We start from the raw sequence: 17,331 nt of genomic DNA, 5'->3' as shown, positions 1-17,331 counted from the left end.
CTAGTAGCATCTCAGAGTGCCACGAGCCTCATCTTACTGCCAAACACAGGGTACTACATCCCCTGGTTACATTTTAGTGCCAACATAGGGTACGACATTCCCTAGTAGCATCCCAGAGTGCCACGAGTCTTATATTATCACAAACACATGGTACTACATCCCTTGGTTGTATTTTAGTGCCAACATAGGGTACAACATTCCCTAGTAGCATCTCCGAAAGCCACGAGCCTCATCTTATTGCCAAACACAGGGTACTACACCCCCTGGTTGTATTTCTTATTGCAAACATAGGGTACGACATTCCCTAGTAGCATCCTAGACACCATGAGCCTCATCTCATTGTCAACACAGGGTACTGCATCCCCTGGTTGCCTTCCATCTTATTAACATAGGGCATGGCATCCCCTATTATAAAAAAAAACACATCTTTTTCAATTCTTTATTCTGCAATAGCAAAGATAGTTTAATGTATTTTCAATAACTCACAAAAATTTCCTAGTGCAAACTGGGGCAAAAAATTTTTGTTCGTTTTGTTTGTTTCTCATGGCTTGTAGATTTTTATGCAAAGTACGGATTAGATGTGCAAGAAAAAACTCTAGCTCTCGCCAGAGAAAGTGGAACGTTTGATCTCAACACCAGCCGCAACCAACTTTGACATAATGCGTGCGAAGACATAGGGTCTCAAGATCCATCTTCTCATTATCAGATCAAGAAACAAGCTTGTGAGAATATTTCATAGTATGTTGCATCGAGAGCATCAAGTTTCAGTCTAAAGTCAATGGGATAAGCAACTCAAGAATCAAGACTAGACTCCAGACGACTTTTAGATAGGAATTTTATAACTCTTAGACTTCAAGAGTATGTAATTTTCTATTCGTTTTCCTGTAATAGTAGGAACCGCGGATCGGAACCTCAACGGAACTTCGCTCGATTCTCCATCTAAGCATACTCCATCACTCTTCTTCCACTTGAACTACACGTGACCTGATTCCCTTATAACCCGGGATATGTAGGCTGCCTAAAATCAAGGCTCGGTACATCTTTTTCTTTTAACTTCTTTTCCCTTTTAAATAATAGTGAGGTCAAAAATCAGTCACATTGTTCATTTTCTTTTCCTGAAAACTCTTCATATTTCCAAGCAAAGAGGGGCATGCTGTGAACACCTAATTTTTGACCGCACCCAAATTCGATATTATTTTAGTGTAAAATATTTCTTTTAGGTCTAATCTTAATATTTTAAACTTTTATCTTACTCTTAATAGGTTTTATTTGAAAAAATAAATATTAAAAACTAAAAAAAAATATTCACATTCTTAGGGTCTAAGTTTATTTCTATTTACAAGAGAAAAGAAAATTTACAAAAAATATTTGGTTTCTTTTAATTAGAATAAATAAGTATGATATGGTATCTTTTCTTAGTATTATTTAAATTATATGCAAATATTTAATTTTCTTATATTTTTCTTAGTCTAAAAGAAGTGGGTTCATATTTTTATTTATGTATTTTACCTTACCTTTTCTTTAAATAAAAGAAGTAAATAAAATAACATATTTTTAATAAAAAAAAAAGAGATCTTACCCAATTCCCAACTTCCCCACTTCCCCCAACTTCCCTCACATCTCACCCCACTGCCTCACATCTCCATCTGCACACACAATATATGAACCACGTTCCCCCACTCCAAATGAGAGAAACAAAAAAAAATACTACTAATATTATTCCCTATAAAAAGAAAAAAAAGGAGGAAGAGAGGGAGGGAGATTTGGAAAAAAGAGCTAAGCACCCACGAATATATCTGAGTTCTAGGTTGGGTTTGTGGTTGCTGATCAAGCTTATTTTGTGGTTAGCAATCTTCGGATTCTTGTTGCATCTTCGTTCGAATTGAAATTGTTGGGACATTGGAGTTGTATTTGCGGATATTCCTTATATTATTGAAAAAAAAATTCTGCTTTCAAAGTTAGTCTGGATTCTCATTTTTAGTAGTATTCATTGTAAATTTTTTATGGTTTAAATGTCTGAGTTGTATGCAGTAATATGGTACTTTTTATTCTAGTTTATTCATCTCAAATTTGAGAGTTCATATCGAGATCTCATTGATGCCTTTTACTGCACTCCCCTCGTCTGTTTTCTTTTCTGTCTTATATCTTTGCTTAAATTAGTGTGATGTAAAATTTTGTTAAAAGAAGAAGCAAATGTTCGCTCCTGGCCGGTTTCGTAAGCTAAAGAAATCAATGATGAGAATTTTGTACTATTTTCTCTAGAATTGTAGGCTTGAAGATAATTTAAAGGATTTCAAAATTACTATATGTCTTCTACCTCACTTTATTAACTCTTATTTCAAATTCATCATTTTACCTGTTACTGGCCATTTTTCATGTATTTTGGTGTTTGTTATTGCGATTAGCGTGTGAATTTGGATATTTGAATTGTTTAAAGATAAGGCGTGAAGTTAAAATTTATTTTGTTTCACAAGTCTCATAATGTTTGTAGCGTCAACCATAGAAGAATAAATATGGGGTAATAAGTTCCATTGTACAGTTATTAAATTGTATGATATTTTGGTCTTGGATAGCTACTGTTGAGAAAGAAGGAGCTAAAAACTTTTGACTGGTTAAATATATTAAATTAAATATTGGGTGTTGGCTTTATTTGATAATTTAGGTCATTAGTTAGTTTCTTTTTTTTTTTATGTCATGCAGTAGATTTGTTTGGGATGATTTTTTTTTTTTTTTTTTTTGAATTCATTAAGTATTAACGTGACGCTAGTTGGAGTATTTAGCTAGTTTAGTCTAAAACAAAATCTGTAGGTATTATGATTTGTTAAGTTTAGCAATAAATTACTAAACAAATTATGAATTTAGTAATAATTTACTGCGTGAAGGTATTATGAACTGTAGGTATTATGAATTCATTGGGCCAAATAAATTATTTCCGGTTTCGAAGTAATAATTCACACGTGTAATTCACTCTTCAATAATTCATAGCTAAATTACATCACCTTTCTCGTCCATAACTTTAGCTTCACAATAATATCAAAACTTCTTTTTTTTTTTAGGAAAAATAATTCTTAATTCATAGAATACTTTAGGCACTTAATCTATTATCATGATTGTGTACACGTTCGCGTGACATAATTATGATTCCCAAAAGAAATCAAGGTACGCGTTCGCGCGACTTTGGCCAAACAATCTTGATAATAATAAAGCGTTAGTAATTGTGTACACGCATGCGCGGCATGATTCTTAACCCACCAAACAAAACGAATATATGTACGCGTGATTCGTTTCAAGATAATTTCATAATTATGAATAATCAAGCAATTAAAAGCGGTAAAAAGGTAAACGTACATAGGTTCTAAAATGAGTAATTAAATAATTTAATTAAGCCAGGTATGATTAAAGCGACCGTGCTAAAACCACGGAATCCGAGAGTGCCTCACACCTTCTCTCGGGTTAACAGAATTCCTTACCCAGTCTTCTGTGTTCGCGGACCGTAAAACAGAATCAAATTTCCTCGATTTGGGATTTTAAATAAACCGGTGACTTGGGACACCAGAAATTATCTTAAGTGGCGGCTCTGAATCTAATAAATAATCCCATTTCGATTAATGTCACTTAAATTGGAAAAACTCCTTTGGCACCATTCCCTGTGGAAAAAGGAGGTGTGACAAGTATTTGAAGTTAAAATTGTAAAAAAGAGTATTTGGAAGCTCATCCGAGTTTTCAAAAAACAAAAGCTACTGATTAATTTTTGTAAAAATTGCACGGGCACCTATTTGGTCGCCCCCATTTAACCTATACCCATTTTTTTAAAAAGTTTTAACTTGTACCCACTGTTTAAACAACTTCAGCTCCTCCTTCGTTTTCTGAATGCTGAAGAATTCTAATTTTAATTGCTACCGAAACACGAAAGCACGAATTGATTCCCTGTGATTTTACTAATGGTCTTGTTTTATATGAGTGTTGCTTTTCAAATTTCCTGATAATTCCATTATTTTAAGGCTAAAATATATAATAAATAGTAGTTACCAACTGGATCTTAATGACAACTTGTCATTGTTGTTTTAGAACTTCAGCTCTAAGAATGCTGAAGTTCAGCAAATATAAACAAAAACTTCAGCCCCTAGAATGCTGAAGTTCAGCAAATACAAAACAAATTTCAGCCCTGAAGTTCATCACAAACATAACAAAGCTTCAGCTAAAACATGCTGAAGTTCAGCAAATACAGGACAGCTTCAGCTAAAACATGCTGAAGTTCAGCAACTACAGAACACAACTTCCGCTACTAGAATGCTTAAGTTCATGTTGTTTTATTGAACTGAAGTTTTGCCATTTGCACTATGAACTGAAGTTTGCGTGATTGCCTTTGCAAGTCATGCCAAATTTCATGCAAAAATATCTAAAGTTTTGCTACACTTCAGGCAAAATTTTTTGCTACTTCAGGCCCGTCTGCCTGAAGTAACGCGAAAAGTGGGTAAGCTTGCAATTTTTTTTGCAAATCGAGTATAAGTTAAAACGTGACCCAAAAAGCGGGTATAAATGCAAATGCCACATAATTTTTTCGGTGCTTGCAATACGAAGCTTCTGACATTTTATTTGCAAATAAAAATAAAAAGAAAGGGCAAGACAGCTTCAATTTAAGTTGATTAACGAACTTTTTGAAGGCTGAAATGGTTATATGCTGAGACAGCAATCATGCAAGAATTTTCCCAAAATTTGAGATGAAATTTCGGTAAAATTGAACATAGGGAAGCTGCAAATCCAGATAAGCTTAGACATAAACAGTCAATAAGCTCTCTAACTTTGGTAGAACTTATCTTTGATTGGGATTTCAATTGAAAAGATGTTAGGCCGCTTTCTCGTGTGCCTAAAAAGTCGAGGCAATCTCGATTGAAGCCAATTCAATATTTTCCTACTCAATCTTCTTTATAGAAATAGCACTCGATCAAAGGGAAACATAAGCAAGTTCAATGATAGAAACCTCTTGTAATCAATTGATGGGAACCTCGAAGCTGGGGCAGGAGAAAACTCATATTAAGCACTGCCCCAACAGCAACTGGTACAAGGAAGAGGCACGATAGCGAAGATCAATCCATCTCAATCTACAAAAAGCATTGTCTTGGGCATGCAACCCAAAAAGATAGAAAGACCGCTTGCTCAAATAAAACTCTCTTAGAACCTGGTACAAGCCATGCCCCCTCGACTCAGCAACAAGAGTCGGTTATGAAATAGCCTTTAGTCAGCTTTCTTAAGGACTTTTTGGCAGGTTCACTGACAACTAGGATATTTCATATATAATTACACTTGCCTTCACTTAGAAACTCTACGCCCCCCTATTAGAGTAAGGCATGCTCTCTAACTTGGGATCATCAAAATGACCAAGATTGCGCAACAACAAAAACACACGACATTACAACATTTTTTTCTTGTCAGTGTACCAAGGATTAGAACTGAATGTCTGGTTGGCAGGTAAAAAAATTAGACATCCTGTAAGATCATAGAGATTTTAATACTAAACAAATACAACATAAATATTAAGAAGTTGAGTATGTTAAAATGTATATTTGTGCGTTTATAGATGTTACTCGCTACAATTCATAGTCCAAGCAATGGATGCACCAAAAAATAAATAGATAAATGTCAAGTTGCTTGCCTAATTACAATATATAAATCGCATAGTTGCCTAACACTAGTTTAAGTGATCTCGTAGCCTAATTTTAAGCTATATGCCATTGAGTAATTTCACAATACTAATTGGGCAAGTACTTGATTGCTTTGCACGTATTAAATAGCTGCATGACCCTAAACATAATCTTAACAAAACTGACGTGCACTATTCACCAAGTAGATGCATACACAACACAACTGAATGGTAGTATAGAACCACTATACTCAAAAAGAATAACAAATCATGAAAATCTTGAAATATGAAACGGGAAAAGAAGAAGAGCGAAACACAGTATCGCAATTGCAATTCCCCAGAAGGCAGAAGAAAAAAAAATGTAGCAAAAGCACTTCCCTAAACAACTTCCGCCTGTCCATCTCAAATCAGGTATCCTCAACTCTGGAATGAAAGACAAAGCTCGGGAATGTAGTCGTAATGTCCCTGTTTAAACGAGGAAGATTTTTGAGCCAATCGATGCCATGAACATAATATGGACAATATCACAATTTGAAAATGTGATAATTAGTGGAGTAATGTCAAGATCCAATGTGCCACTCACTTGAGATATTGGAGAGTCATATTCTTCAAAAGTGAAGGATGTTGCACGACCAAACTGCTCCATTCCTCCTTATCAATCTTTCCGTCATGTTTAGTATCGGCTTCTTCAAAAGTCTGACAAAGAAGATATGCATTAACTAAACAGTAGAATTCAAGAGAAACTCTACCACGGGATAAAAGAGGGGGCAGGGGGGAGAAGAATGAACTAGAAACACGACGACGTCCAGATCCATTTGCATATATCCAATTCAGACATCGACAGAAATACCAGTCAAATAAATGAGCAATTCCCAAACACAGATATCCTTGATGATCCTAAACTACTTTTACTGCACATGGAATTTGTTGGTACAGATCCAGTTCTACAAATTCACTATTAGTATCAGGTCTACTTGAAAAACTAAATCTAGATGGTTTCCACCCCTTCTTTTTTCTTATAAGAAAGTGATTAATAGATCTGGACCAAGAAGGTGCTAATATTTACATCCTTTTAGTGCACAAAAAATATTTACATCATGTTCATATCTGAATTGCTCCATGTGTAGAGCCTCAAGGCTTTGGTCTAGTGCTAAGAACGCCACACATGATGTGTGGGTTAAGCGCATGTCACGGCTTTAGGCCCGGCCGCAAACAAAAGCCTAGTATTTAAGTAGAGAAAGATAGAGGGACAGACACGTTATCCACCAAGTCTCAAATCGTGTGCTGCTAGCCCTCGGGGATTTCTCGGTTATCAAAAACAAATGTACAGGAAAGGACCTTGATTCGCTTAGATCTTAAAAACTCAAGAAGAGCACCAAAAATATATAAATCATTTTTATATTTGAATTGCACCATTTGTAAAACTCACTTTCACAAGCACAAGACAAGCCTGTTTATATATTCTCAAGGCACCTACTGTTTATGTCTCTCTATAATGACATAGGGAAGTGTTCCAAATGTATCTAAGCTGCTTTTTTACTCTCTATCCGTGCCAAGTATTCACAGCATCCTCTTGTCACAAGTTGCACCCAAAGTACATTCAGGAACACAACCACATTTCCCAGGCATAATTGCAATGTACAAATAGGTGACTGGTGGACTGGACTTGTTTTGACAAGTTTTAACTTGTGTCATGCATATTTATTCACCTTCCATAGAAAACTATGTTTTACATTCAATGATCTTCTTAATAAAGTATACTGGGACTTAGTTGAGATATTCACCTTCCATAGAAAAATATTTTTTACATCAATAATCTTTCTGTCAAGTTCGTGACTCCTCCATTTCCAGCAATTGTGCTCTTCTTCTCTCCCATTCAAAAATTTCTCCTAGAGTTTAGCGTCCGCTCATTCGTTTGTCTGCAATTGTCTCTTGATTCAGTACTGTGCTGTGCAAATCAGGAAAAGTTTGATTCAGATGAATCTGATCTATCGATGGGTCTATTCACCGTTTTCCCTATGGGTCTATTTCCCTATGGGTCTATTCACCGTTTTGCCTCCATCCTAATTCCTAACAATCATTTATACATTTTTAAAGACTTCCTCTCGGTAACTACTTATGTACCTCAGGAATGACATTCCATGGGACCTTGCTATTAGCTCGATTGTGTTTTCCATTCTGTACTTGGTATAATTACTCCTCCATATTACTTCTTTTTCAGTGTTAAATCAACATAGCCATTTTACGAGAAGCCTAATGCTATGCAGCTTCAAATTTTTATCCCCCGTACAACCCCATCTTTAATGCAACATTACTATGGGACAATTTGCTAGGTATAATCCGTGCCTTTCTGAGTTGCCCTCGGTCTTTTCTTAATTTGTCTAGTTGCTTTACCATATTTGCAGAGATTGGGTGTAAAGACATGCGAGGATCGCATCAAGCACACTATCAATAAGAGCTAGTCTACTGCCTAATGATAAGTATCGCTTTTTATAGCGACCAGCCTCTTTTCCCATTTCTCCACCATATTCTGCCAGAGTACTGATTTTCTGTGTTTTGCCCTCAGGGTGCTCTCAGATATGCAATAGAAAACTCTTCCACTTGGGACCTTAAAATTTTCTGCCAAGGAGTGTATGTTACTCCATATTCATTTCATTAACTGGAAAAAGACAATTTTTTACTAGATTAACATGCAGTGGATATTGCCTCAAAGGGTTTGTAGTACAAATCTATGAAGTCTTTATGTATATCAGCTGAGACAGCTCTGTTTAATCTTCCACTTCCAATAACAAAAGAAAGAGGGTTTTTAAGCTAGAGAATCGGAGAGATGAGATACTACTTTCCATCCACTTTATTCATTTTCTCACAAATCTCATAGTTTCAAACAGTAAGCAAAAATCACAGATTTAAATATTCAAATCTGGTTTACAAAGGGTTCTTGCCACCTTGTCTTTATCTAGTGTTCGAGCTTTCATTTGCAACCAAAAAAGCATCCATGATCTTTCTTCATTGTACAAAAGCATTTTCATTATCAATTACTGCTTCTAATCTCGCATTGAACACATCTGTAATGATCTTATATACAATTCCTAAGAGACTTAAGGGTCTGAAGTTTCTTAGTCGTATAGCTAAGTTCTTCTTAGAGATCAAAGTTATGATTATGAATGTCGCATTACGATTAGATGAAATGGAGGTTAGCGTCTGCAGTCCTGTGTGACAAGAGTGTGCCACTGAAACTTAAAGGTAAGTTCTATAGAGCGGTGGTTAGACCGGTCATGTTATATGGAGCTGAGTGTTGGCCAGTCAAGATTTCACATATCCAGAAGATGAAAGTAGCAGAAATGAGGATGTTGAGATGGATGTGCGGGCACACTAGGATGGATAAGATTAGGAATGAGGATATTTGGGAGAGGGTGGCGTAGCTCCCTTGGACGACAAGATGAGGGAAGCGAGGCTTAGATGGTTCGGGCACGTGCGTAGGAGGAGCCTAAATGCAGGGGCGGCCCAAGCTCATCGGAGGCCTAAAGCAAAATCTTAATAAGAGGCCTTAATATATATAATGAACATCGTTTTTAAAAAAATTAGACAAGTGAGGATGTGGAATTAAAAAAATGAGAACTTAGTTTTATAAAATAAAGAAAATTAAATGAATTTAACGTTGATTGCATCACAACTAAAATTGGTGAACCTAGAAAACATAAATGATTCCTTTTTTTAGTAAGTCCCTTTCTATATTTGGTAACAATTCAACTTTAGATTTTTCTTTTTACCATTAATGAGATGATTTCTAGCCCAAAAACTTCTATGATTTATTTAAGATTACAAGTTTCAAAAGCCTTCCTTTATTTCATAAAATCCATGTCCATGCAAACACTTTCATATAAATTGGGACGGAGAGAGAATAATTTATGTAAGGAAAATAAATAATAAGTTAGATTATTAGATATAGTTACGTGACCAACTAATGAATAGAGAAATATAATTAAGTAAAAAAGTAAAATAAGATTGAAAGAAAACTATTTTAGTTATATTAATTAGAGGAAGAAATCGAGTTATTAAAAATTAATATGACAATAAAGAAATAAATTTATCAATAATAAAAGATAATTATATAAATAATATACTACTATATATATAGAGAAATACTAGTAATTTTGGGGCCCTTAAATATTTGGGGCCTAACTTGCTTTAGGGTTGGGCCGCCCCTGCTTAGATGCCCCGGTTAGGAGGTGTGAGCGGTTGGCTCTGGCAGGTACGAGAAGAGGTAGAGGGCGGCCTAAGAAGTATTTGGGCGAGGTGAACAGGCAGAACATGGCGCGGCTTCAGATTTCCGAGGATATGGCCCTTGATAGGAAGGTATGGAGGTCGAGCATTAGAGTTGTAGGTTAGGGGGTAGTCGAGCGTTTCTCCTCGTTGTGCCGGCTAGTCTGATAGTGTTTTGTCTAGGACTGCAAGCGGTTTTTGTTGTGTTTCACACTGTTTTTTTTTTTGGCCTTTACATTTATTTGTTGTCTTTTACGATGCTGATACTATTTTTCTGGTTTCTGCTGTTGTTACTAATCTATTGTCTCTGAGCCGAGGGTCTCCCGGAAACAGCCTCTCTATCCCTCCGGGGTAGGGGTAAGGTCTGCGTACACCCTACCCTCTCCAAACCCCACTAGTGAGATTCTACTGGGTTGTTGTTGCATTACAATTAGAACAGTAAAAATCCTACCATTCCTCTACAAGCCTCTGCACATATCCACATGTTCTCAAATTTGAAATATGACTTGCACTTAATCCAGTCTCTACACTCCAATGAGATGGAGCACTGGTCAGATAGCACCCTCTTAGCACACTTTGCTTGATGTTTTTGTAGGTTCATCCGATATATTTGAGAACAAGGATCTATAAACTATCGATGTTCTACCACCGTTTGTTCCTTTAAACCATGTCTAATTACCTCCCATAAAAGTAGGTCTACCAGCACAATTATAAAAATAGAGTATCCCTCATTGATAGCATTAGGCTTAACTGTTTTGGTTTTTCTAGGGTAAACCTGGTGAAATTGGGACACCTTCCCCAAGAACTGTAACTACTGCCCCTGTCTTTGACTTCCTTTTTCTGGTCCATAAATACAGATAACATCAAATGCCTTCTCCTCTGGCTTGTAATAAAGCTTTCCTCTCCATGTTGCAACAGCAAATGATAGAGTTTGACTTACATTACCATGTAATCTAATCTATTATTTGCATTTGAGTTATCGTGTAAGGCTGTTGGAAGAGAGTGGAGGAGATGTATTGAAAAATTTTGCCACTTAAAGATTTTTAAAGACAAGGAAGACCTCTCTCTAGTATCACGCATCGTATTACACAGATGTTCCATCATTTACTGAGGCATAGAAGTAGTGTAATTGTTGTATAAATCCAAAGAAGTTACTAAATTGCCCCTAATAATGTATAATAATAATTATCATAAAAGCTTCAAGCAACTACACCAGAACTCTTATATCAGTTATCCATCAACTAATTATCCAAACAATAAAAAATAATCAGCTCTTAAGAAATACCTTGCCATATTATGTCAGGCACTAGGAATAGGGGCGCCTCAATAAAATTGGTGGCCTAAAACCAAATTTTAATGAGAGATCTTAAACTTTAAATTATAAAAAACATCAGATATTTTATTTGAAGTCTAATTGTTTTATTTTTGTGCAATCTATTTCTAACTCAATTCATTCAATCATATTAGTAATATGCTCATTTATTGTTTCATGAACTTTGAGCTTAGCTTAAGATTTCTCCAATCTTTACTATCTTCACTAGCTTGTTTACTGTTACTCAGGGTTAGCTGGAGCTAATAAAGCATGTGCTTTAGGCCCCAAAATTTTGGGGGCCCCAATTTTTACCAATAATAGACTTATATTAATTTGGCTTTTAGTAACATATTGAGTATTTCAAAACAGATCAATTTATTAAAAAGGAAAGATAAGCTTTGGTATCCTGATGGATGTGACCGTTTGAGTAAATATTGGGGAATAAGAATCACTTCTCTAAACCCTTTACATGTGAATGTACGCAACTTTTTGGATTATTTAAATTCTGACATGTGACATCATCGCTGGTGTATCTACATTATTCTTCTCTATTTTACCTTCCTCATTAGTAAAAGAAACATGCAATACACTTTTAAACTCATTTTCTTGGTTTCTCCTAGAGTCCAACTCTTCTTTTTTAATCTTTCTCATTAGAAAATGTATACTACACTTTTATACTCTCTTTCTTGGTTTCTCCGAGAATCCAAGTCTTCCATCAGCTATATTGTCAAAAAAGAATACTATTGTTTTATAAAAAACAAGAGTTGAAGAGTACTATTGAATAAAGTATATTGCATATCCTTTTTTGTTTTTTCTCAAGTTTCCAACATTACAGCAAGTATATTGATGCATCAAAATGTTATTTTAATATTAAGTCAGATTCTATTAATCTAAAATTTGCTATTTCTATTTCATAAGTATATATTGCCTTTTTGATTATTTATTAGAATTTAAATATGTCAACTAGAAAAATTGAATCTGGTTATTCAAAAACCCAACAAAAAAAAAGAATAAGTGAAACTTTAATACAATCCCAAAAAGGGGGACTTGATAATTTTTTAGCAAACAATAAACAACCAAATAAAAAAAATATGGGAGAACGTTCTTTAGATGAGCAAGTTACTAATCTATTTGAATTAGATCATGATAAAATCTAAGAAGAAGTTACTGAGAATTCTGATATCGATCCTCAAAGAAAAACAAGAACTTAGAGATGAATTAATATAATTGCATTTCCTAGAATTAAGAAATTCTTTGGCAAATCTCAATTTCTAGGAATTACATAATCCTAGAATTATTACTCATTGGAAAATCTAAGATTATCTTTTTTGTTGTTGAGAAAGTTGGAAAATCTATGGTTCTAGGAATGCAATTATTTAATTCTAGTAGAAGTTCTTGGTTTTCTCGAGTACCTAATCAGATTTCTCACTAACTTTTTCTTCTACTTAGAGTTTATTATTATCTCACTCGACTAAATTAATGACTTGTTCATCCAAATAATATTTTTCCATATTTTCTGATTTAATAATTTATCAGGAGTTCCTTGGACTGTGTTAAAGTTTCAATTCTTCTTTTCTTCTTTTTTGAGTTTTGTATAACCATATTCATATATTCTAGTTGACATATTCAAATTATAATAAATACTTAAAAAGGCAATATATACTGATGAATATAAGTGTAAGGATTGATACCATGATTCTTTTGAACGTCAACTTGAATCTTTAGGGTAAGGATCTTTTATATGAGTTCATCTCTTCTCCTTCCTTTTTCATTTCTTTCTCTGGATTGAATTTGTTTGGAATATTAATTAATAGGTTCTTTTATATTTGTTGGGATTGTTTATATTCTTTAATACATTGTCTTTGATTCTACCATGACTTTTTTGGGTTTGAATGATCGCTAGTGATAACAAGCATTCAAGTTAGGTTAAATATTTGAGTTAGTATTATTCTAACCCGTGTAATTCAAATTCACTACATCCTTTATTCTTTGTTAATGTTCTTCTGCATATTTGTTTTGCTTCCGCTACCGCAGCGCTATAAACTCTTTCGTTCCTGTTTTTGACAAAACAATAGTACTATAGTTTTGACAGCATAATATAGCTTATTGAAGACTTGGAATCTCGAAGAAACCAAGAAGATAGTATAAAAGTGTACTACACGTTTTTTTATGAGAAAGATTAAGAAAAATGGAGTACTGGTCTCTTGGCGAAACCAAGAAAGGGATTTAAAAGTGTATTACACATTTTCTTACGATAAATGTAAAAAGAGAAGAATAATGTATGTAACCTACTAATGTTGTCGTCACTTGTCAAAATGTAAATAACCCAAAAAGTTGTTTAAATCACGCGTAAGAATTTAGGGGAGTGGTTCTCACTTTCCAATTTTTGCTCAAACAGTCGCATCAATCACAAAGCCAGAAGCTACCTTTCCTTTTTTTAATAAAGAAATAATACTTTTCTAATTTGAAATACTCAATATCTTATAAAAGAAAATCCAACCTATGACTTATAAGTCTATTGGGGACCCAAAATTTTGGGGGCTAACACACATGTTTCGTTGGCTTCAGCCTTCAGTCGGCTCTAACTAGGAGTTCGGGTGCTTCTCTTCCCTGTAGGCCTATGATCGAAACATCATCCTTAAAGAAACATCAGGGGATTGGTGGGTGCTTCTTTTCCCTGTAGGTCTAAGTAACCAAGAATCATCCTAGAAAATGACAAAATTCAAATGGACTAACCTATAACAAATTGATAGCAAAGGAGACAACAAAAAAGCAAAAGCACTATTGAATTCATGTACATGATAACATGAGAAGCTCTCCTCCTTCAAATGAAAGATAGACCATTAAAGGTATATAAATTTAGGTTGAAGAAGCACCTTATCAATTATGCTCTCAATGACATCATCTGATAGGTTCATACCAGACTCAGCAAGGGTAGCAACCACCATTTGCTTCACCTGCACAGGAACCATACTTTACTTATGTCAGGCACTTTAGAGGAATGCAATAAAAAGTAGAAAATTATTTTCCAAGAATGCTTTGTTGCCACTAACTAGAGCAACTGAACTAAAAACTGGACATTTAGAAAGTAGAACAATATAGGAACGTTCAGTACTTCATTACTTCACCTTATGAAAGATAGACTTACCTCTTGCCTCTCAATGAAGCCTTGTTGCTTGAGATCGTATAGCTGAAAAGAAACTACAGTAGCAATACCATTAGAAGCAGCATTATTACGAATTGAAACTATTTTTATTATGTAAGCATATCACATACACTCAATCTTATCATCAATAGGAGCATTTGGATGAAAAACAGAGAGGGCACGAGCAAATTCCTCAAAACCCAAGATTCCATTGTGCTTTGTGTCAAATAAGTCAAAGACCTGCAATCAGACGAGTCGAAGTAGGAAGAAATAAAATGATAGGTTGTAATTATCATTCAACCTCCAAAACTAACAAGCTAATAATTTTTCAACAAGTAAAATGATATTTGATATATTTGAAAAACATCCTTGTAAAAAGTCAACCTGTCAAAAACAAATAACTGCAGCTTCAAATGTGTAGGTTAGTGACGGAAAAAAATGTTTGCTCTATCAAAATTTGTAATCCCCAATTCAAAATGAAAAGACTTTTTCTGGTAAGTCAAAATGAAAGCATTAATGTAGCTTGCAATAAGAACGCACCCTGTCGGCAAACAAGCTTTCCTTTTTTATCGTCTTGAATAGTGCCAATTGAAATTCTTCCTGCAATTTAGTAATAACTTGAAAATCCAAAGACCCTTGCTGGAATCAAGACTGATTATTCATGCATAATACCCCAAAAAGACTTATGCTGCTAGAACACCTATATCTCAAACACACCAGTGAGAATATCCAATGTTATAATCTTAACAAAGGATGAAACACAAACCTTGTTGATCAGCCCATCATCAACCACTGCGCTGCTGATCTTCTTAAATAGCTCATAAAGAGCTTCGATCTCACTGACGCTAACTGCAGCAAGAATAAGACTGTACAGGTTGAAACCATATTTATTCTAGTAGAAAAGTCAATATGATAAACAACCAGTAGATTAGGATGCGCATATCTCAACTCTGTATATTCCAAATCCTTGTGCCAACACTTTAAAAAAATTGACAGATATGACATAGAAAACTACAAAACAAATTTTGAAATAAAGAAAGTTTGTACCTTTTTTTAGTATACAATTTTCAAGATGCAAATACAGACTACATATGACGCAATCAGAAAGACACACTTGTAACCAGACAAAAATTGTTTTTGGTTCATCTTTCTTTTTACGTTCTAATTGCAAAACTAAGATGTTAACAAAGCTTTCATATAGCATACAAACTGTTTCTCGTGCTAGGATCTCCGGATCTTCAAAGCCCGTTGATTGCCTACCCAGATCACAACATTTCGACAGAGAAGCACCTAAATGCTTGATACCGTCTAGGCACTGCAACATGGTATGATCCCTACTTCAAAATGCTCCATATCTGGTCAACCCAAAAAAATCAAAGCTGGGAAGGGTGGGAGACCATCTTGACTGGCCATTTGTGCCAGGAGGAAATTATAGAATATGTACAAACAAACAAATTGAACTAACCCTTTGACCATTCTCTGTTATCGTCCAATCTGAATGTAAAATGTTGCGAGTTTCTGAAAATGATCAATTTGGAGCTATATATCTGACAAAAAAATACATGTCAATATAAACTTAATTCTATCAATAACCCCTCAAACACACAAATAAAAAAGAAGAAAAAAAAGAATACAGACCAAGAGCTTTGAGCCCTCTAAATCCCCTCAACATCTAATTTAAATTTCTATTAATATCATCACCAAATAAGGGTTTGAGCCTAAGTTAAATTTGGCTTAGACTCTTCACTCTTTTAGCCATTCTGTAAAATTGATATCTCTAGATGCGACAGAAATGACAATTCAATTTCCTTACATCCCAATATGTCCGCTTATGTAAGCATATGCTTTAGTTCCAATATAGATTTCAGAACCATACATGATCAATAAATTTTAGATTACAGCATGCTGGCACTTTACTAAGTACTAATGGTGTAATGAGAGAATTAACGATACCCAGCCCTAAAGAAAAGACAGGGATAATAAGAAATTTGACTAGGACAAATCTCATACCAATTTGTCAACCAATTCTCTCTTAGGATTAAAAGGGGGGAATTTATAACTTTTGGGGTTAAATTAGTACAGTTACAGCTTGCAATTGTTAAATTTGTATAAATTAGAAAGGATGGGAGCTCAAGTGAAGGACATCACATTTCTAGCATTTTCGGAATTACAGTTACTAAAAATTCACGTTGCAACGGCATTTTCCTAAAATAACCGTTCAACAACATATTTATACTGGAAAGTGGAAACCTCTTCGACGACAAGAAATTAATCAAATCACAAAAGACAGAAATTAAGAAATAATCGGAGCATGAATCGATAGGATGATAATAGGGAACAGATCTAACAAAGGAAGAGAAGTCAGGGCATGAGGATTCGAATTAATAAAAATCACGAATTGCAGAACGAGAAGGAGAAAAAAGATTTACCTTAAGAGAGAAGAGCGCAGAGATTCAGATGAATGAATAAGATAAACAAGGAGACGGATGCTAATATGGGCCACTCCTCTTTGCCCGGTCGTCAATTTTTTTCTGACACCGATTCTTTCCTTTTCTTTGCTTTTGTTTCTTTTCACTCTTTGGCCATTTGTTCATGCCTAATAAACATACTCCATGTTAGCACTCCCTCTGTATTTTTTTTTCCTTTTTAAGAAAATGAGTTCCTTATTTTGATCTAAAATAATTCTTTAAAATATATATTTGAGCAGTTTTAATACTTATGTTTATTAAAATTGAGCACTTTAGGTATCCATTATATTTGTAACACACGGCGATACTTATAAAAAAAAAGTGACTTGGCACCTCTATTTGACAATGATCCTATTTATCCTTTTTCTCCTTTTTTTTTTTTTTTTTTTTTGTCTTTTCCCTTTCATTCTTTTCATTTAAATTTAAATTGTTTAGTAAATGGAAATTGACCATTCTCTATCCTATTTATTACATCTCATTATATTTATTTCAGTTACAAAAG

General features: G+C 34.5%; 1 protein-coding gene across 4 annotated transcripts; it reads right to left on the bottom strand.

Moving 5' to 3' along the window:
- Positions 1 to 5,812: 5,812 nt before the first annotated feature.
- Positions 5,813 to 16,997, bottom strand: LOC107781368 (calcineurin B-like protein 3). Of its 4 annotated transcripts, XM_016602058.2 has the most exons (10): positions 16,791 to 16,988; positions 15,827 to 15,908; positions 15,568 to 15,716; positions 15,128 to 15,210; positions 14,902 to 14,961; positions 14,493 to 14,601; positions 14,365 to 14,417; positions 14,093 to 14,173; positions 6,225 to 6,337; positions 5,813 to 6,106 (listed from the first exon to the last, which is right to left on the bottom strand). In XM_016602058.2, the coding sequence occupies exons 3-10, from the start codon at positions 15,683 to 15,685 to the stop codon at positions 6,049 to 6,051; spliced, it is 675 nt and encodes a 224-aa protein (XP_016457544.1). In that variant the 5' UTR covers positions 15,686 to 15,716; positions 15,827 to 15,908; positions 16,791 to 16,988; the 3' UTR covers positions 5,813 to 6,048. The 4 variants fall into 4 exon arrangements, with proteins under 4 accessions (XP_016457544.1, NP_001312242.1, XP_075097573.1 ...); XM_075241472.1 differs by lacking the exons at positions 5,813 to 6,106; positions 6,225 to 6,337 and adding an exon at positions 7,456 to 7,589 and having other exon boundaries at positions 16,791 to 16,997; XM_016602060.2 differs by lacking the exons at positions 5,813 to 6,106; positions 6,225 to 6,337 and adding an exon at positions 13,589 to 13,921 and having other exon boundaries at positions 16,791 to 16,997.
- Between the last annotated feature and the right edge of the window lie 334 nt (positions 16,998 to 17,331).

This window comes from Nicotiana tabacum, chromosome 21 (assembly GCF_000715075.1).
Source record: "Nicotiana tabacum cultivar K326 chromosome 21, ASM71507v2, whole genome shotgun sequence".
Classification (NCBI taxonomy): domain Eukaryota; kingdom Viridiplantae; phylum Streptophyta; class Magnoliopsida; order Solanales; family Solanaceae; genus Nicotiana; species Nicotiana tabacum.
This window is presented reverse-complemented; position numbering and strand designations above follow the sequence as displayed.